Here is a 22,283-nt window from a genome sequence, read left to right as displayed (position 1 = left end):
CCGTAGGCAGCCAAAAACCAATTCGTTCATAACTCAAGCAATCAAAAACCATGTATACTATTGTGTAGAACGTGAAGAAGTGATCGATTTTTGTACCTCATGCATTGCTGATGATCACCAGAGTCGCTGGAAAACACATCGAAACTTCACCGCAAAACCCCGAAGCTTCAGGCTTCGATTCTTTCTCCTCGATCAACGATTAGACAAACCCATACCATGGGGACGTTAGGGAGGATGAGACGAAAGGTTTGGCGCGTGTGCACCTGTCGGAGGTGGCCTTTCCTGCACGTCAGCCTCCAGCTCCGAATTGGGCAAAAGTGAGAGATTAGGGCTTGAATCGGGTTTGGGGAGATAGAGAGAAGTTACAGAAGCTTGTGCCTACACCGCCGATTCAGATCGAGGAGGAGGACGAGGAATGAGATGGTGTGGTGTGGAGCTTCAGATCGAAGGGAGGTGGAGGTGGAAGCATGGTCGTCGATATAGAGAAGGGGAGAGAGAGAAGAAGAAAAAATTAAGAAAAGAGAGAAAAAATTAGAAAAATTGGAAATGTCTATTTTATCCTCCTTATATGGTTTAAAATCTGAAAAGTGGGCCCCTATGTCGGTTCCAACTCAGCACATGACGTCATGTTTCGAGCCAAATTTAAATTTTGGACTCAAGTGAGGTCATTTGAGAGTATAGGAACCATCGTAATCGATTTTCAGAAAGAGGGACCAATCTGATTTTAGACCCAAAGTTCAGGGGAGTAAACTAAATTTAATCCTTAACATAAGTACCAAAGTGTCAAACAGAGTATAAGTTCAGGTATCAAATTGTCCTCTTTTGAAGACTAGATATCAAAGTGTCCAATTGGCCATACCTCAGGTACCATAGAAGGAATTTACCCTTCCGCAAATCAACTGTTAGATGTTTAGATATTCACCTGTAAATCATTTCTGCAATTTTTCAACCAAATTGAAAATCGTCAAGACATTCATAATCATGATTTATCAGTTATGAACGTGAATGGTTCAGGTTTGACAGATTTGGTTCGTCCATTGATTTGATCTAGTTTGATACATTAACGGTTAGCAATTTGAAAGAAAATTTTCATAAGTGATCTACTCATGCATACATAAACATCTATCGGTTGATTTGCTGTAATGTAATTGAAAAGTAAGTCTCACAACTGTTGATTAAAAATTCCTCATGAAATCCTCATTTTAGTGGTCCTTATTACAAGCTCTCCCCAAAATCGAGACTATTAATCTAATAAATATCACTTATTGAGATTTTACTGTATGAGAGAGTTAAAGCCCCATACAGATGAAGATGAGAAAGGTAAAGGGGGTGGAAAATATAAATAATAATAATAATAATAATAATAATAATAATAATAATAATAAAATTGCAGACATTAATCTTTCAACTGTATAAAATAACACAACATAAAATACAAAGTTTTATTGGGTACCAAAGAATATAATGTTATAATACAAAACAGGAAATTGTCCAGTCTTATTCACACTTCAGCACTAAAATTTGGAGTACTTGATTAAGATCATTTATTGGGGTAGTAAATACAACTTTATTTACAAACAATGAAAATTTTCCTATACTATCTCTTAAATGATACATGTTTCCTATACTATCTCTTAAATGATACATGCATAGTTGGAGCGTAAGTCACCGCCGGGAGTCAAAATTTGGGGTTGAGGCGGCCGCCATTTTGGCCTACCCCAAGGGTCGGCCATGCCACCGCCAACTAAATCAAAGCAACTTCAAAATTTTATGACGCTGAAAACATGGTGACGAACAGCTATCTCAGAAATCATCATAATCACGATCATTGTACTCGTCTACTTCATCAACATAACCGTAATTGTTGAAGCCTGTTCCTTCAATTCCTTCTTCATCCCCATATTCATGTTCCATACCCAAGTCATCATCTTTGTATGCATCAAATTCAAGCTCTTCACTGTCATGGGGCATCTTGTCGTCATTGTCAAGATGTGAATCAAATTTTCTTTTCTGGGAGACATCAGGAGCCTCCTGCATACACAAGCAAAATAATAAATAAATACACAAATCCACATATGCATGAGAAATTGATAGGTTCCTTTCTTATTAGTTTACTGGGAGTTGATTAGAATTGGTTTTGTTCCTCACTGTTTTTCCATAAATATTGATGGAATTCTCATTTCTTAGCACTAAAAGAGAGAATGTAAGTGAAATAGGTATGAGGGATCAACAATCTGTTACTACTTTCATTTCTGGCATCTATGGAACTTGTCATGGGCATGCATGCGAAGAAATGAAAAAGTAATTCATTGTCATTTAATAAGAGAAACCAATAAGGAGAGATGCATACAGATGTTTCGAACATATTCTCCAGGACATCAAAGTTGATTTTTGAGCTGAGTCTCTGCAAGGAAACCAGGTTAGAATCGATCAGAACTTGGTACTATGGTTTAGAAACACACAATGAAAGCTAAAGCTAATGAAAAAAAAAATATGAATAAAAGAAAAGAAAATGCACCAGTGGAGGAAAAATATTGATCACCGGTCTGTTCAACATTTATTTTTCCCTTATAGAAAGTTACCATTACCTTCTTAGTTAGCATTTGGTGGACAGCTTCTGCAGCAGTCTGAGCTGGAGTAGAGTTTTTCGCTTCAGCTGCTCTAGCTAGTTGCCTCTCCTGAAAATTACAAATCATAAAGTTGAGGTTTATAAAATTGATAAATTATGGTCTGTGAGAGTGATAAATGCAATATTGCAAAACTTATCCTCCATATCATGCAAGCTATATGAGGGCAATTACATTCCAGTATTCTCACATTAGGACCATCATCATAACTATAAATGCACTTTTATCTCCGCCACAACTGTCCGAAACAATTTCTCACAAATTTCTACACCAGCTGTTAAAATAAAACTTGGGAAAATCATGTCATTTAATATTCTTCTCACAAAAAAAAAGGAGCATGTCATTTAATATTTGGAAATTTTGGATGGAAAAGAAATGATTTCGCAGAATTTGTGGCCTTCAAGACTTTTATGAGTAGCTTTTGTATAAAAAAATAAATAAATAAAGATCAAAGAAATAAGCTGTTAGAAGAAAACTAGTCCATTAAGTTGGGCATCACCAAACTTCAGAAAGATAAGACAGTTCTAAAAACTTTCATTTTTAATGAAGCCTATATAATTTTCCTTTAATTAAATGCAGAATCAGTTTCCTTGAATTTAGTGCTCTTTGTAACTAGGCATATTAATTTGTTTTCAGTTATAGATTGCTATTCATTTTTCTTCAGGGTTTTCTGTACTTAGTATCTGTTTCGTTTTAGCAAATGTGGGAGTAGATAGACATGTTATTTCTGTTTCTTCCAGTTAGCTTGTATTTACTCTTGCTTTTCTGTAAGTAGGGGATTTTTAGCCCTAATATTTACAAGGTCTTTCTACTGTGTGCAGCCTTGGCTGCAGCACTAGTATGGAGAACTCAATATCATTTTATTATTAGAATAATAATATTAATTAAGCAAATATGCCTTAAGGTTAACTTTTTGAAATCCCTACAATTTTCTATCATTGATTAAATTGCTTGAACAGAAAAACTTAATGATAAAATTTTATACATATATATATATATAAAATGAAAAAAAGCAAATTGACACGCACATGCCAAGAGGCCAGTATATGGAGCCAGTTACTCTCCTTCTCGTAATAATAATAATAACACGCTTTACCTAGTAAACTTGAAAACACATCCAAAAAAATTGAAATATGACAAAGATATGAAATAAAAGACCTTTTTTCTCTTGGCAACAGCTGCTTCAGTATTTTGCGCAAGTTTCTTTGCACCTTCTGGACAATTGATATCCATAGCAGCCTTAGCTGCTTCCTCCTTAGCTGCTTGCTCCTGTAAAAGTTTACTGGAGGAATGAGTTATACAACAGATCAATATAAAAGGATAATAAAATAGGATGACACAACCAATATACACATAATCCATGAATCAACTAAGCTTTAGAATGTTAGAAATGGCTACATCTCATGTGAGTCATGTCTACCACTCTATACCCCAACTGAGGCCATTGCAATGAAATATATTCTTCTTCACTTTTGCATAGGGGCCATGCAGATCTGTTGCACATCAGTTCGAGTATGAATGCAATGCATATGTGTACATACATGCATATGTACATGTGTTGCAAGCTTCTGAAAATCCTTGGAAAGATTGGGTCACTTCCCTATACAATGTCTTCTCTAACTAAACTTTGCATTCTTGTAAACTCGTATCACTTCCAGAGTTCCAGCATTGGTAGACAAATGAAGAACTCACTAAGCCAAACCTATGGTACAAACTTCTAATAATACAATACATACAATGTAAATGTAAATATTGCCTTCACTTCTACTCAACTTGACCCTATACATTGGTCTATTAATGGGTCCGAGATTGTTTCTTCCGGATACCTTTTTGTTAGATCATCCAAGTAACTCCATTGTGCTCATTGTAAAGTAAGTTGGAAGACTACTTTACCTGACTACTTTCAGGAGTCGACTTCTAGCTTAGGTAGTGGCTCATCGTAAAAGTAATACTTATAAGATGCTTTGGAAAAAGGATTTCATAGCGTCATTGACTCATTCAGGCGTGGTGTGTACCCAGCACATGAATCATGAATTCACTGTATATATTGCTCTATTCTTTGGAACCTTTGGTTTGAAGTGGACTGTTCCATGGATTATTATTCCTAGTTGAGTGAGGGTTTCATGAGAGTGGAAGCCAAGAGAGAGTTGTTACTTGTTACTCTTTGGCAACCAGCATTTATTTAGGTATGGTTGGAGAGGAAAAGAATAAGCTGCCAAGTTAGGAAAGAGGAATTAAATTGTATTTGGGACAGGTCTCAAACGTGTATCTCAGTATGTTCAGTGTGTCATGCTTTTCCCCAAGTCAACTACTTATCCTGTTATCCATAGCGTTTGCACTTCTTAATGTAAAATCCTCATTTCCTATAAGCTAAAACACTGAGACTCAGTTTACCACAGGTCATGCATTCATCAAACACTTTGGGATCTTATCCAATACATAACAGCTAATTTAAGTGCAAAGCATTGAATATCCACAACTATTTAGTTTACTACATTTAACTTATCATGCTAAACCTAGAAGCGCTAAAATCAATTAAAAATCACTAAATATTTAATAGAATTTGCATTTGTTATTGCCCAATAAAGTTTCTTTAGTTGTCCAACCGCTGAATTTAATCTATAGCAAAAATACATCTTCCACATGATATCACCACGTTGACCAGAAATAATTTAACCTCTAGATCTAGAAATCCAGATTTTAGAGTTGATGGCGATATACTAAATATACACCATCATTTATCATATTTGGAATGCAAAACTACTATTTTTAGAAACACAATAAATGATAATTAAGGGCATAATCAATTAGAGTACCTCAATGTACTCACGATTCATTTCTTCCCAAATCATCTTTTTGTAGCGTTTCCCCTCTTCATTAAGAAGGTAGCCGTCAACCTGTGCAAGATCCTAAATTTAGAGTAGTGATCCAACAGTACAAGTTATCTTAAATAGTAGATACAAATATAACGTGTGCAGTAGTTATATGGGCCTATGGGGAACATATTTTTGGTACCACCAGAAGTTTGTGCAAATCTGGAGTATAGAATCTCTAATCTCTAATTATCAATTTTTTTTTTATATGATCAGTATGGGATTACCAAGACTAGAAAAGATATTACGGAATTCAGTCTAGTAGTTATGCACCTCCAGATCATCAATATCTGAAAAGTTGTCAGACTCATCATCACAAGCTTCAGTTCCGGTCTCAACAGCTGTATTCTCCATAGCAGCCCCTAAAACATTACATTTTCAGCAAAGACTTCCAGCAGAACAAAGTTAGACACACAACACCACACATACTAAAACATTACATTTTCAGCAAAGACACCATACCACACCACACCATACTATACTATACCATTTGACGATTTTTTTTTTTTCCTGAAAAAAAAAATGCCTCAGACAACTTCCTGGGCCGAGGTTCGAAACCGGGGCCCCCTGCAGAATCGTATAATCTTTAGGAGGCAGGAAATTCTAGCAAATAGCTAGGGATGTACATTAAAGGGGTTCAGGCCCCAGACCACATGAGAGAAAACAATGGGCCTGACCCTTACCCTAAAACCTTGTTGGAATTCATTGGGGATATTATCTATGAGAATTAGAGAAACCAAAAGGAGAATGAAAAGGAGAGGACAGGTAGAGAGAGATAGAGAAACCAACCATCACTTTCAGGCTCCATAAGCAGCAGTCCTTTATTCTCACTTCCTGATTTTGTGTTGTTCTCTTTCTCAAACTAAAAATGAAATAAGCAAAACAAAATCAGACACAATTTGATAAGTCGGAGAACAATAATTATGGCTTATAACGTACAACAAGTACCATTGATAACCGACAAGCAACAAAAGTTCTGGAAAAAAATTATCTTAAGGGCATGCTTCAATATAGAAAACCAGCTTTAGAGAAAATGCCCCACCCATTAATAAGACCTATATCAAACATAACAGAAATCAAGGAAACATGCTTAACACGTACAAAACCTTCAATAACATCCAACTAACATCTTAAGAAAGTGCTATAACACAAGTAAACCCCACATGAGGAGAAATCAAGACCCTTCAATTCCAAAACCAAAGAGCAAATTTGAAACAAATAAACTCATTGAAGGCTTAGTTCTTCCGCATGCAAATGAATTAACAATCACCAAACTCACCAATTGTTTATCTTCAAAAACACTTGCACAGTATGCTTCCAATCTAACGATATTGGGGGAGGGTATTGCACATCATATATCAGTTTAATTAGCTACAGTGTACAACTCAACCCATCTAACCAAAAACAGGTCCCCAAAAATCAACAAGCTATACTTTTCAATCCAAATGAAGGATTTCTTATTTAACAAAAAACAATAAATGTCTCTAACTTCAGCAGCTACCAAAGCCCAGAAAGAACCCAAAACCTGACTCTATCACATAAACCTCACTCCGCGGACTTTTCTTTGAAACATTCCTTTCTATCCAGAATTAAATCACCTAAAACATCACACAACACTGCTACTAAGTTTTTTTTTTTTTTTTTTTAATCTTTCACCCAATGGCACAATGCTTCTCAACTGATAAGGATACACAAGAGGCCAGACTATGACATAGTTATGCCGAATTCTAAACCATTTGGCTACCATTACAAGTCAGTTACATGGTCCAGTTCTTATTTATACCACTACTCTTGGAGAGAAAAAGAAAAAGAATAGTCACGTAATTTCATGCCTGTTAAACTAATAATTCATAGAAATAGAAAGCAGAATCATTGCTGCCTCAGTATTTGTAGTTCAATCATGACTCCCCATACTTTACATAGTACGGTTCTTATTTATAAAAACCAATACCCTTGCAGATAAAAATAAAAGAAAAGTCAAGTAATTCCATGCCTATTAAACTACTAATTCATAGAAATGAAAAGCAGAATCATTGCTGCCTCAAGTATTTGTGAAAAGTTCAATCATGACTCCCCGCACTTTGCATAAATTACTGTATATGGTTCCAGCCAAAATGATTGTATATGGTCAGTATTTTATAAGAATCATCCTTATTGTAACTTTACTTATAATTACTGTAGAGATAGCAGCTAATATAACAATTAAATTAAACAGTTACCTTGGATGACTGATCACTGTTGTCAAGGCTTTGACAAGCAATGGTATCGATGCCAGAGTCATTAGCATTAAGCTCCGCAGATGCTTTTTTCAATCTCTCTATTTCAGCACGCTGGAAAGCTGGAGGATTAGATCCTCCGTCAAGTCCACCTGAAATTGTCATAAACTACACCAACCTGTTAAAGTAAATAGAGTAGGGATTTAAATCATCGTTGGAGCGTGAGAAAAGAAATATGGACTCACATCATCATAACAGGTTTGACAAAGTCCATAAGCAAAAGGTTTTCCACTATCCTTATGTTCACAAAGGATCTTGTGTTCACAAAGGCCACCATCTGTATTATCCATTTTATCAGCCATAATTGGTTGTTTGCTTAATTCATCCAGTTCCTTTGCCTTCACGAGGAACTCTTCAATCTAAAAAAAGCAGATTCCAAATTGGGACAAATCCATTCAGTACTCATAATTTCACAAACAAATGCATTGAAAGGAAAATGGTAGAGAAGAAACAAAAGTTAGGTTTACAAGATAATCAAGCAAATATGAAATCACATTCATGATCCCTAACTTGTTAAAAAGTAAGCCAACATGACCAGCTTGATAAACTTTCACCAAAAGTGATCTCCACCGCTATTTTTAATTTTTTTCAAGAAAAGAAAACCTGTTATTATTACAGATAGCAGAGAAGGAGTCCACTCCTATTGTACAACTGCAGGTAAAAGATAAATAACAACAATCTTATGACCTAAAAGTTATTAGGACCACTCAATGTTAAGACCACTACACACTCTCAGACATATTTTCTCTAGACCCAAAATCGGCCTAACTCAAGAATGTGAACCAGGTGAACAAACCTGACCTCATTCCCTCAAATGAAAACAAAAACAAAAATATTAGTGGTATCTGCAAGTTGCAAGTGGGACACCTGAGTCTGTCCACCCACCTTTTAGCCCTTAATCAAAAATTGAGCTCACTGTGGGCCACTGATCTACTAGTCTACAGACTACGGCCCCATTTGGGATTGCTTCGCTTTTAACAAAAATCAGCTTTTGTCTAAAATCTTAGATTATATTGTGTTTGGTAAATAAATAAAAAGCAGCTTTAATTGAAAATTATAGGTCACTGGCAGCAGATTTTAGAAGCAACCCAAAGGTTACTTTTTAGAAGCTGCTTTTGGTGTGTGTGTGTGTGTGTGTGTGTGTAAACTCCTGCAGATTCTAGACTCCACAACCTTGAATGTCAACATTAATGTGACCTATCAAACACCTTCCCATTTCCATAACAGTAAAATCAGCTCCTCCATCTCTAGGTCATATAAATTCCTTCTAAACCACATGTAACGACTCAATCTGAAACTCAAACCCTCTGCCACATCAGCTACTATGTCACCGAGGAAATTCGACAAGTTCTATAACCTAGTCAAAAGACCTATGAACGCTTCCTCTCCAACCCACAATCCTCCCCACCACCATTTTGCAACAATCTAGAAAACCTTCATACCCTATGAAAGATCCTTCCAAGGTCTTTGACATCACCCCTCTCAATCATATTTGAATCACACCCATTTCATAAGATACATACTTGCTTCTAATACTAGCATGCCATAGTGACTCCCTCATATTGGGAATCTCCAAAACCACTTAGCCTGCAAAGCCTTATTCCTTTCTTCCCGCGTTTGAAAGCATATCCCTCAAAGATTCTCCACCATCCTAGAAACCCCTTTCTGAATTTTTAAATCAAGACAAATAATAAAGGTAAGATGCCTCCTCTATAAAGATAAACCTTCTACCAACTTTCCAACCCTGTTTCAACCATTGCCTATCAAAATGTGCATCTATCGCTGTACTCACATATTGTAGTAAAATAGCCAAAAATGGAAGAGTCGCAATTATCAATATAGGGATTAATGTAAGCATACCGTCAAGCTCCCAGATTCTGTATTCTCAAATTCAACCAGCCGCTTAGTCAATGTAGCATCACAAACATGTACAATTTTGATCTGGAGAAAAATATATAATATACATCAAATAAAATGGAAAAAGGAATACTGGAACTTTTGAAGTATCTTTCAAAGCGTAAAGGAACAGGAAAAAAGAGTTGTTATATATAAAGCAAAAGCAGGAGCTTCAAAAGAAACAAGATGTCACACTATAAAACAATATGAACTCATTCACACTTTTTCATCAACTAAAAATTAAAATCATATTCATGTCTACAGCTCTTTGCCCAAAAAAAAAAACATGAAGTTCAAAAGATGGTATTAGGATGACAACGAAAAAGCCTCGAATTCAAAAAATAAAACAGCATCATAACCATTCCAACAGGTATGACAAAGGCATGTAATAATAATCTCTTCTTTGACAAAGCAGAGAGTAGCAACTGAATCTAACTTACAATATCAGATTTGGAGCACTTGAGACCGTGTGAAAGTGCTGATATATATAATGCAGCACCACAAAGTCCACTGGGTTTTCTGCCTGTCTGGAAACAATTAAAGATTTGTCATATGATACATTCAACCTCCTAGGACGACCATCAAAGCACTTGACACCAAAAACATATCAAGATAAAACACTAAAAGTGAGTTCTCACCTGCATCCAATCCCGTTTCATGCTTGTGATAATCCTTTGTGCAGTTTGCATAACCCCTTTATCCCTTCCTCCTGGTAAACCTACAAAGCATATTTGCAAATGTAAACTATTAATTGAAGTGACATTAATTTCCGCTTCAAACAATTTCAATCCGATGCAATCAGAAGGAAACCTCAAGTTTTTGGAGTTGATACTTCTGTCGCAGAGAGAGAACCAACACTATTTAGAAATATTGAAAAACTCATTTAAGATGATGTCACACTGCTTAAGAGATAACCTTGTGTTGGAAATTGAATAAAGCAAATACTATTTTGATTCCATCTATGATAGGATGAGAAAGCAATGTGGTGTTACAGTAGCAAGCACTTACTCTCAGCAAATCTATGAATAAACCAGGAAGGATCAACAAGTTTTTGAACAATTGGGTGCTCATCAAGCCTCAGAGCCTTGCAAAGTTGCAAAAACACGGCTCCCAGCACATAGCTGCAAATAAAATCATATGAGATTATAAAAACCCAAAACTTAATTCTTGAGGCTTAAATCACAATCAAATCAGTCAAAGTGTTATTACTGAGAAGCATCAGAGAGTCAAAGGAGAAAGCATATAAGAAAAATCAATCAGATAAAGTTTTGGTTTAATATACTTAAGGAATATTGGATCCAAACCACAGCTATCAAGGGTTAATAAAATAAAATCAATCAGAATGTCATTACTAAGAAGCATGAGAACATGGAGAACAAAGAAGGGAAACAAAGAAGAAAGGCTTTCTCACACATTTATCTTCAAGTAGTTCGAAAAATCAATGAGAAGATATGGCTTCTTCTTTTCCCTGCAAGACAAGATTCAAGTTCAGAATCAGTTCACATCTTTTTGGCTATATTTGGATATTTTCTTGGAAACATTATGGCTGTATTTGGATATGGATAAGAAAATTAAATTAAGAGCAAACAAAATTAATTATAAAAACTAAATAACACCGGTATGGCACAATTTTTCCTTTTACTTTTGCGAAGAAATGAAAACTCATTAGAATAATATGATTGGTGGATAAGGAATCCACAGACGACAGCTGAAAGAAAGGATCTAAAAACACTCTGAGACCAACGAACAGCTGAATATGAGAAGCAAGACTCTTCACAACAGCTACCAAATTTAGCACAATATAAGAAAGGGAAAACCAGCAGTACCACTGAATGACCATAAAGCAGACCAAAATTGCAATCGATCTTAATACTGGTCAAACTAATTTAACTGGCAAGCCACCAATTTCATAATGTCCAAGTAATGATAATGCACAGATTGTCTGTCTTCTCTAATAATGTTGAGATTTACTATGCTTCATACAGTATATCTCTCATCCTTGGTGATCATAGGTTTTGAAAAGAAAACATACAAATAAAAGAAAAGCAAATTTGAATTTCCTTCTATTAAGAATATGTCTAAAACCCTTCTTATATGTTGTCTTTATTTGCTTCAGCCAAATACATCCAAGTACAGCAGGTCATGCAGCATTTCTAATATGCTCAGTTCATCTATAAAAATTTAACCTTTCTCTTTTTGTCAAATAGATGGACTGAGCATATTAGAAATTTAACCTTCATGAGCGAACTCTAACTGGAAGATTTTTCTTTTTTTTCCTGAAAAGAAAGAAACTTCTTGTTTACAAAATTCAAACTGGTGTAGCATTTATCCCAACACCAGTAGAATGCCCATTCCCCCAATATTGTCTGATCAAGATAAACAGTACAGCACTGTAAACAAGATCTTCACCTCAATGGAAAAAAAAAAAAAAAAAAAAGTTATCAACCGCAGTTTGTAATAAACAAACTGTATTAATTCTGTATCAGAAATTTTTTTCTTAGATGCTAGCAGGTATCTGCAAGTACCGGTGGATTAGAAGTATCCTAGAGTCAGTGGCGGATCCAGAAAAATTTTTCAGGTAAGGCAAGACAATGGCAGGTTGAAGGAAAAGGGGAAGGGAGGAAAATTAGAGGGAAGCTATAGATTTTGGAGGCAATTGTGAAGAGTTTAGCCTGATTTTGCCTTGGTTTTGCCCTATTTCTGCAATTTTCTTCCCCAATTCACCTGATTTTGTCCTATTTCTGCCATTTTTACATACCTTGCCTATACCAAACCTGTGTAAATTCAAAAATCCAATCTAGGCAACTGCCTAAGCTGGCCTCTATGTGGGTCCGCCAGTGCCTAGAGTCAAAGATGCAAAAAGTCAACCTAAACAGATTTGAAGTACTGGATAATGGTATGTGCAGTATGACAGTATCAGAGTATCCCGAGTATCCACAACGGGATACAACAAGTTTTGACGTATATGTGCTTCATAATGTCTGATGAAGAAAAAAAAGCAGGACTATAAGTAGTCCATAATCTATTTGTAAATTAATCATATTCGATAATTCTCCACAACATCAACTGAAAGCAGTAACAAGAATATTCCAATCTGAAAAGACTGCTGAAGTTGAACTCCGATGACACTGAAGCCCAAAGAGAAGTCCGGTAATCAACCCTATACAAGATTATGAATCAAAAAACACCAAGCTCATAGAAATTCAGTCTAAGATTCTTACCTTATAATTATGTTATAATTGTGCTTTTAATTTCCTCCTATAATGGATGAATTTCTCTAAGGAATAAGATCAAAGTATACTATAAAACTAAAGGGATATAACTAATATTCTCGAATTTCCTCTGCATTCTAGGGAACTTATTAAGGTCAGTTTATTTAAGAATTCACAGAACAAAAAATGATGTATAACAAAGAGAGTCTTACCGACATGCAATGTAAAGACATGCAGCCTGTACTTGCTCTGACTTACGGCCCCTTGTGAAATTCCGCTCAATCGCAATCTTCACAAAAGCAACGCAGATTCAGAAACTGAACAGTTCACAAGTTCTGTATAAAGAACCGTATTGAATCTTAAATTCAAGTAATAGTACACATACTCTATAAAAGCGTTTAGCTATGTCAATAATTTCTTCATTGTCTCCCATATCTAAAGCATTTCTCATACATCTCAATTCATATTCGGCTGCAAAAGCATAAAAATAAAAACGATAGATCGTTAATATGCCAATTCATCGTCATCTTCATTCTTCAGCAACTCCTGACCATCATTTCTTATTTAACTATGATAACATTTGAACATGATAAACTTCATTAAGATTTCAGAGGTTGAATCTGAAATTTAACCATCTAAACTTGTGAAAAATTGAGTAACTCTGAAGAGCAAGTAAGCAACCAATAGGAACAGAGCACCTATTTCAAAAGAACAAGTACCACAAAGTGTGGTAAGATTCCAAGGTCTGTAAACAAATGCAAAGTAGTTGCCTCCCTTGTATCCTCGTGCTTGGATGTCAAGTTTGTGAACAATTGGGTAAAAGCAAGAATCCAAACGTAAAAGTACATACTCAATTCTAGTTTATTTGACCATAAAACTCTACTGCATAATCCCTTCAACTTGCACCTCTAACACCCCAAACACCTAGTGCAAAATTTCAATTATCCTTTTCAGAAGACGGTACATATCTCCAAGGAATCCTAGGCTAATAGCATACGGTGACTACAAGAAAAGCTTGAACAAGCCAAACATTGAAAGAGCAAAAACACAAGAAAACAAACCATTTTCGAGTATCCTTTCACGAGAAGCTGAGATTTCGCTTTCCCTGGAGCGTACATATCTTCCAGCCAATTGGCTCTGCAAAATACACACAACAACATCAACACAGTGATAATCAAGAACGACAGATATGTAGAAGAAGACCCAATAATACCTGGCCCGCCGCATTCTTAACGAAAGTGGGTTCCTCAGAGAAAATGTGATCCTCTAAAACCTTGCCGCATCCGGAACACCATCTACAAAAACAATCAAACAATTACAGTTGCAAACAACAATAAAGCAATCAAGTTCAATGGAGATAGAGAAAGAAAAAGGGTGAGTGAGACTACTCACAGTCTACCAGCATCGCTGGTTCCTTCAACATTTTTGACACAGAAAGTACACCATACCATTCTGGCTCCCCACAAAGACAAACAAGGGCAACGCCAATTTGGTTGGTTGCCCGCAAAATTTGAAGGTGAAACAAAGTTGAACTCAACTGAGACAAGAGTTTAGTTGTTTTGGGTTGTTCTTGGACTTGGTATTCCGTCAGCAGTAGCAGTTACACGGGACTTGAGAGTCTCTCGTCTTTACAGGGTTTAGTGGGAGAATGGGTTTTTTCACTTTTTACTATCCCACGATTCAGGAAAACTGTGCGGTTCGGTAAATTGTCTCACTCTGGTAAAGGGATTTCAGTAATTCGGAATTAGAGAAGCGCCGATCAACATTTTGAATGGGGGAACCAATTTCTTGCCTGCGGCAAAATAAATGTTTATGTTTTGTTGATTCTGTAATAAGATTGTCATTATTAATAGGAAAATACTTAAATGCACGCTTATACTTTAATGCACAATCTTTGTAAATACGTTTGTCATTATAAATGTAATTAACATTATACACGTGTAAAATTAGCAATGCGTGTATTGCTAATTTTAATCAAAGTAGTTAAAAAGTTATTTTGGCTATTCATTTTAGAAATACGTCTGTATCAGTGCTCTCTATTTTAGCTTAATTTTGATTTATATTATTTTTTAAATGAAGATTAAATAGTTTAAATATATTTACAAATTACATAAAATAACTCAAAATGAACATTTTTTAAATTATAGAGAGGCTCATCTAGCTCTCTATATTTGGGAGCAAAATATCTCAAAGTTATAATGGAAAGGGAAAATTTCGCAAACAGTACACCAAGTAAAGACCACTAATAATTCTTATACATAAAGTTCCAAACCAAACATTTCGGTACACGAAATCTGAAACTCGACCCACTATCAGTACACGACGTCAATTTTTGACACCAAAATGTCCATTATGCCCTCCGTTCTTTTTTTTTTAAATAAATTTTTTTTCTGTTATTTTTTTTTCCTTCGTTTTTTCTGTTATTTTTTTTTCCTTCATTTTTTCTGTTATTTTTTTCTATTATTTTTTTTTCCTTCTTTTTTTTTCTGTTATTTTTTTTTCCTTCGTTTTTTCTGTTATTTTTTTCTATTATTTTTTTTCCTTCATTTTTTCTGTTATTTTTTGCTATTATTTTTTTTCCTTCATTTTTTCTGTTATTTTTTTTTCTTCCATCGTTTTTATCTCTTTCTTTCTTTTCACATGACTAAATATTGGCTGAGTTACAAATATAAGCTGTAGGACCATAAATCTCACCAATTGGAGGGCAAGGGCGGCGTTGGAAGCGAGGGAGTGAGCGTGGAGGTGAGGAAGGCGGCGCTGGAAGCGAGGGAGTGAGCCCGGAAGAAGGAAGAAGAAAGAGATAAAAACGAAGGAAAAAAAAATAACAGAAAAAAAGAAGGAAAAAAAATAATAGAAAAAAATAACAGAAAAAAAAATTATTAAAAAAAAAAAACTGAGGGCATAATGGACATTTTGGTGTCAAAAATTGACGTCGTGTACTGATAGTGGGTCGAGTTTCAGATTTCGTGTACCGAAATGTTTGGTTTGGAACTTTATGTATAAGAATTATTAGTGGCCTTTACTTGGTGTACTGTTTGCGAAATTTTCCCTAATGGAAAACCATTTAGAAGTCTGGTACAGCTGCTAAAATAGATAAAAAGTTAAAAATGCTCTCTACAATAACTAAGGAGCCAGAATAGAGTCAACTAAACATGCTCTAAGACCATTCAATTGTCACGCACTTTTTCAATTTATAGATGATTTCATTAAGAGTTTTAATTTTATAATTTATAAATATTTTGGGCAATTCATGTTGTGGTGAAACTTGTAACACCAAATGAGCGCTTGAACTTTAGGATTTGGGGTTTTCATATCCAATAGTTTAGGGTGTCTCCACCCTCTGTGGTGAGTTTTTCCTAAGCTTTGTCTCAAATCTAAGGCTTTATGTCTCATTTTCATTATCGTTTTCTTTGCTCCAGCCCAATTCCTCTCCAAATTCCCATATTTACTTTCACTTCTCTCATCCTCATACAGCTCCACCTCTCATGTTTTATCCCATCTTTTTCTCGTTTTTCCATAATCCACTCACACTCGTTCTCGACCTGGGTATATACACCTAACTCTGCACCTAGGAATAGTTGTCGAACCGATACTCCACCAATGTTTGTGGACGTCACCGGACCAGTGGCGTTGTGTTGCTTGGTGGTCTCCACCACCACGATTGTCGTTTTTATGTCCTTTAGTACCTTTGTCCTTCTTGTGCAGATTGTTCAAGTATGGAGAATGATGGTGGATAATATTTAGAGTATCTACTAGCCAATATTGATGAGCCAGCAAATCTAATATTCCCAAGTAGCTTCACCACCGCAAACCTCTTTTATACTATCCCATATTTTTAGTCTTGAAACTTTATCCTACCAGAAGCTCTCCAGCTCTTTCAATATAGGTCATAACGTTATACAACAATTAGCCACCACATCCCAAAAAACCTAGAACACAGGTGAGGAAGGGCTTATGTGTTTACGAATTGAATTCCTGTGAAAATCCAATCAGTATACCGTGGCGTAGCTAGAAATATTGTTAAGGAGGGTCAAATTTGTGTCGATGTTAGATTAAACAAAAAAAAAATGAAGATTGGTTTTTAAATACGCTATACTAATCTACAAATTTAAACTCTTAGTAATGTAAAGAAAGAAAACTTAAAAAGACAACTCCACTTCTTGTCTCTCTCTCTAGGGTTTCGATAAAAAGTCTCCCTTCTTCGTCCGGCGGCGTGCCCTTAAGGAAGTGTTGTTTCCGCCTATACGTCGGTTGAGGAAGTGTTGTCCTCAATTGCAGAAGGTTATCTGGGCCGTCACAGTTTCAGGAAGGTGGAGGAGGAGATCGTGGCCACTGTCGGGAGGAAATCTAGTTCTGGTTGGCGGGGTTTCGTCGCCCGTTGGGTCGGGTTTTGGGTTGCAGCAAGGGCTGAGTCGAAGGGTGTTTGGCGGATCTGGGTTGACAATATCGATATTTTCAGATATAATCTGGAGATGGAGGATGGCTGGGCTGGTGGTGACCGGGTGACAAACGGCGGATGGTGACGACGGTGCAGGTGGTGGTGCTACAGGTTATGCAGCTTGGCGGTGGAGCTGTACCAAAATTGGGTTGGGCCTGGCTTGTTGGCTGGGCTCTCCTTGCTTCTAAGGCTTGGGCTTGGGCTCAGTACTTGGGCCCAGACCAGGCTGCTATTTTCTTTACAGTTTTTATATTTTTTAGTTGTTTAGTTTTGTTGCGCGTTTTGCGAGTAATAAATTCCTAGATTTGTTGTGTAGGACTAGTTAGGCTTTTTGCCAGTGTATGCACTCAAAATACCTTGTCTGCTCTAGGTAGGCGGCGAGTTCCTTGCTTCGTCAAATGCTTGCTACCTCCTAGTGGCAGGATGAGACTATGTCATTGGATTTATCCTCCGGCGGCAACATAGTAGGAAACCTGTGCGTATGGTAATTATGCTATGTTGTAATCGGGCTACATATCGAGTTATCTTTCCGTTATGTCACCGCTATGTCAAAGCAAATAGAGTTGCCAATAGAGCTCTTTTTGCTAGTTGGTGCCTAGTTGAATACAGTTATTTGGTAGAGATTCACGATGGTATTTCAAGATGTTCTCTATATGCTTATTGTAATAAGGGGTTTAGGCTCAATGTCCCCCCTTGTATTCAACAGTTTCATTAATCAAGACTTGAGGGCAACCGTACCGGCCCTTTATTCAAAAGAAAAAAAACTTTAGTTACCCCAAATTTCCTTGAAGAAAAGTAGTAAATGAGAAAAACAATTATGCAAATAGTCTAAAAGTCATAAAAAGATGGATTAATTTCAGTTTACCCCCCCCTGAGGTTTGGGGGTGTCATCATTTCACCCCCTCTACTTTTAATTTTGAATTTTTACCCCCTAAACTTTCCAATTTCAATCAACCGTGTCCAATTTCTCCTATTCCGTCCAAAGTCAACGTTAGGTTTGACTTTTGAGGGGTAAAATGGTCATTTCAAGATAAAAAAATAAATAAAATAAATAAATAAACATAATAAATTTTTTTTTTCTGGTTTAGTTTTTTTTTTCTTTTTCTGTTTTTTCGTTATTTTTTTTTTCTATTTCTTCATTTTTTTAATATTTTTTTTTGTCTTCAACATATACACCAAAAGTTATAGTAGGTTTATAAAAACAAAAAAAATACTCTAGGTGGTTGAAAGCTGCTCGCTGGTCTACGATATTTGTGATATATCTCCGATAAATTGAAGAATTTTAGGATATATCCCCAATAAAGTGAAGAAATATCTGTAAAAAATAATAGGTTTTACACACTCGCTCGTCTATGATATTTGTGATATATCTCTGATAAAGTGAAGAATTTTAGGATACATCTCCAATAAAGTGAAGAAATATCTGTAAAAAATAATTTTACACTTTATCTGTAAATAAATATCTGTAAAAAATGATTTTACACAGATATTTTTTCACTTTATTAGGGATATACAAATATTTACAGATAAATTATAAAATCATTTTTACAGATATTGCTTCACTTTATTGGGGATATATCCTAAATTTTTTCACTTTATTGGAGATATATCACAAATATCGTAGACCAAAAATGATTTTACACAGATATTTCTTCACTTTATTGGGGATATATCCTAAAATTCTTCACTTTATCGGAGATATATCACAACCAGCGAGCGGCTTTCAACCATCTAGAGTATTTTTTTTGTTTTTATAAACCTATTATAACTTTTGGTGTATAGGTTGAAGACAAAAAAAAATATATATAAAAAAAATGAAGAAATCAAAACTAAAAAACAGAAAAAGAAAAAAAAAACGAAAACAGAAAAAAAAAAATTATTTTTTTATTTTATTTTTATTTTTTATCTTGAAATGACCATTTTACCCCTCAAAAGTGAAAGTTAACGTTGACTTTGGACGGAATAGGAGAAATTGGACACGGTTGATTGAAATTGGAAAGTTTAGGGGGTATAAATTTAAAATTAAAAGTAGAGGGGGTGAAATGATGACACCCCCAAACCTCAGGGGGGTAAACTGAAATTAATCCAAAAAAGAAAGGGGTCGAAAAGGAGGGAATGAATATATACAAGAAAAATATTGTTTTTTTATTACTGAGAATTTTCTCGCGTTTTAACGATTAAAAGGTTAATAGTAACTTTACTTTGTTTCTTTTTCTCTGTTGAAAAAAAAAAATCTTTATTTTATTTCAAAATGAGCAAAATGATTAAATTCTCATAGATATATCTCATATAAATTAGAAAAATATGATTAATGATTTTAAAGATAAAGATTGATGGAAAACCTATCCTCTCTAGCAACGCTTGTTCTCGCGCTAACCCAAACGCCGTCTATCGATGTCGGTGATGCATACGGCGGTTCCGATCGCCTTCCAAATCCAAAGCTTAGGGATTCAATCCTCTTCCTCTCAGATGATGCCTTTGTGGGTGATGGGCATAATCCTTCTCATTCGTCAATTATTGAACCACCCTCGTGAAAGGGCAGCTTTCTGCTCAACGGCGACCTGAAATTGTGGTGGTGGCCTGAATGGCGGCGACCCAATCTCCATATGTCTCGTCATGACAAAGTTGTCCCGGGCTATGGTGGGGTAGCGATGCAGTCTTGCTGCAGGAGACCTCTCAGGCGTGGATGAGCGGCGATGTTTGGCTAGAGCGCGCTGCTGGCAAGAGTGAGGTTTTGCGGGGCGCGACCAGAGTCTCCGAAGAAGTCAGAACTGATGGAGACAAGTTGGGTGTCCAAATCAATTTCGATGATGGTTGCCTGGTAGAGTCAGGGGGTGGGCTAGTCTTTGGCAGTGCTCCAATACCCTGTGCGACTGGCAGGGGGTGATTGTCGGCAACAGTGATGTCGGAGATTGTGGCAGCGATATAGCGGTCTTAGTGATATTGGGTTTGGACCCTATTTGGCTAGGTCAAACTATTGTGCCTGTGCTTGTGGCTCTTGGAAATGGGCTCATATGTGCTATTATAGGCCAGAAAAGGAAGATGAAGGAAGCAAGGAATGGCCTGGGCTCTTCATTAACAAAGCATCTGAGTCCATTCCAGTCTTCAGAAGTTTGGACAACTGTGAGGCCCGCTTCACTCTGCTGTTAGGCCCAATCTCTCTATGGACCGGGAAGCAATTTTGCCCGACAAATCCTCCTAGCCCTAGCTTGAAGGGTGAGGAAAAAATACAGATAGGTGTGGTAGGGGCCTGCTATTTACTATGTCTTGCTATTCTCCTTAGTTTATAGGCTTGCTTTTAAATAAGTGAGTGATTAGTTTGAATTTAGGTGGTCTATTTCTATGTCTCACAGTAGTTTTCTTACTACAACTTCTTGATTCGACTAGACATAGGCAGTAAAAGGATATATAATGGCCATCTTGACATGAATTAATGAAATCCACATTTCTTTCGAAAAAAACAAATATATATATATATATATATATATATATATATATATATATATATATTAGAAAAATATTATATAAATAGTCTTTTAACAATATTGATGAGCAGGATCAAGTGACCCTCCTAGCAATAAGCTGGGTACGCCCATAGGAGCTTACAGACTCTTAAGACTAATCAGTTTGTAGTACTAGATGGACTCTATAATAGGACAGATTAATTGAAAACATCAATCAGTTAGAAATCAAAGCTAACTAAAGTTTTGTCCAACTTGTACAGATCTATATGTAGCTGCTCAAAAAACAAATGAACTACTGAATGGAATCCTTGTAATTGAGATTGATTTATGGTTTAAGCTTGTAGTTCTATTTTGTCGATGATTTAGCATGCATCGAAAGCTCAGAATCTTCCAAGTATTCTAGTGCGAAGCCAGAATCCCATACTAGATCAAACTTTTGGAAATACAAACTCTGCTATACCACCGGTATGTCTCAGCCTTTCTGACTTCAAGTTTGTAACAACTACGTACGTACATGTCGCCATCTTGAGTTAGAAACTAGTCCTTAGTCCTCGATCAATCCTCATCCAAATCTTTACCAATACAATTTGAGCTTTGAATCCCATAATCACATCATCCACTAATGACTAATTGATTAGACAGCTAGACTTTTTTCTTTTAATTCTTTTCTTTTCTCCTAATCTCATAATTAACCTCCGACCGCCTATTTTCAGTTAGATCTCAGATGATGAAACCAGAGACGAGGCTGAGGAGGACGAATGAAAAATAAACAAGAACGAGTTAACTTTTCCGCAAGTCCATTTCTACCACAGAACAAAATGAATTACTGGATGAGATCCTTGTAATTGAGATCGTTTGTTGGTTTAAGAGTGCAGTTATATATATGTTTTGACAATGATCTCTGCATGAAGCAAAGCTTAAACTCTTCTTAATTAATTAGTATTGTGAAACCAAGATAAATAGATTCACATTTTAAACCTCACCATTAATTTCAATACAAGAAGCATGCAGTTTGGATCTTCCCGTGTTTATATTATCGCATTATTTCCTTAATTTAATTATACCCTATGAGTCTATGACTTCATACGCATAGACAAATGATCAATCACAGAATATCTAACTAACACTACTACAAAAAGTGCATCACACAACACCCATCAGACAAGAGATTAAAAGTTTACCGTCGTCTGATAACGTGAACTCCATTGTACAACGGTGTTAATGAAGTTTTGTTGTGGGAATGCTACCAAATTGATGACTTTGTCTTCAGAGTTCTATCACACAACACAATTATGCATGTTCTGTTGTCTAAATGACACAAAATTTAGCGGCAGATATCTCGCCATCACTGAACTCAAAATTCCCTTCCAAGACAAGTTCACTAATTTAATCACACAACATAATTATGTTTCATCTGTTGTAAGAATGTTGCATGCTACAACGGTGTAGTTGTTTCTGTTGTATGACTAGAACTGGGCGCCAAATTCTACGTACGCC

The 22,283-nt window shown here is 35.9% G+C and overlaps 1 protein-coding gene across 2 annotated transcripts in view; it reads right to left on the bottom strand.

Annotated features, from left to right (window-relative positions):
* Positions 1–1,420: 1,420 nt before the first annotated feature.
* Positions 1,421–22,283, bottom strand: part of LOC133708369 (uncharacterized) — a 52,570-nt gene continuing 31,707 nt past the window's right edge. The window contains exons 1-19 of one of the 2 annotated variants that reach the window (XM_062133827.1): positions 14,277–14,528; positions 14,098–14,179; positions 13,946–14,021; positions 13,270–13,355; positions 13,097–13,173; positions 11,084–11,140; positions 10,681–10,793; positions 10,311–10,390; positions 10,113–10,199; positions 9,637–9,717; positions 7,962–8,135; positions 7,720–7,884; positions 6,290–6,362; positions 5,774–5,862; positions 5,444–5,524; positions 3,786–3,896; positions 2,589–2,678; positions 2,351–2,404; positions 1,421–2,031 (exon numbers count right to left, since the gene is read on the bottom strand). In XM_062133827.1, the coding sequence (XP_061989811.1) occupies positions 1,804–2,031; positions 2,351–2,404; positions 2,589–2,678; positions 3,786–3,896; positions 5,444–5,524; positions 5,774–5,862; positions 6,290–6,362; positions 7,720–7,884; positions 7,962–8,135; positions 9,637–9,717; positions 10,113–10,199; positions 10,311–10,390; positions 10,681–10,793; positions 11,084–11,140; positions 13,097–13,173; positions 13,270–13,355; positions 13,946–14,021; positions 14,098–14,179; positions 14,277–14,335 (1,863 nt within the window). In that variant the 5' untranslated portion in view covers positions 14,336–14,528 and the 3' untranslated portion in view covers positions 1,421–1,803. Of the gene's footprint in view, positions 2,032–2,350; positions 2,405–2,588; positions 2,679–3,785; positions 3,897–5,443; positions 5,525–5,773; positions 5,863–6,289; positions 6,363–7,719; positions 7,885–7,961; positions 8,136–9,636; positions 9,718–10,112; positions 10,200–10,310; positions 10,391–10,680; positions 10,794–11,083; positions 11,141–13,096; positions 13,174–13,269; positions 13,356–13,945; positions 14,022–14,097; positions 14,180–14,276; positions 14,529–22,283 lie in introns of those variants that run through there. The other variant, XM_062133828.1, reaches the window with a different exon arrangement.

This window comes from Rosa rugosa, chromosome 5 (assembly GCF_958449725.1).
Source record: "Rosa rugosa chromosome 5, drRosRugo1.1, whole genome shotgun sequence".
NCBI lineage: Eukaryota > Viridiplantae > Streptophyta > Magnoliopsida > Rosales > Rosaceae > Rosa > Rosa rugosa.
Note: the sequence above shows the minus strand (reverse complement) of the source record. Positions and strands in the feature narration are given on the sequence as shown.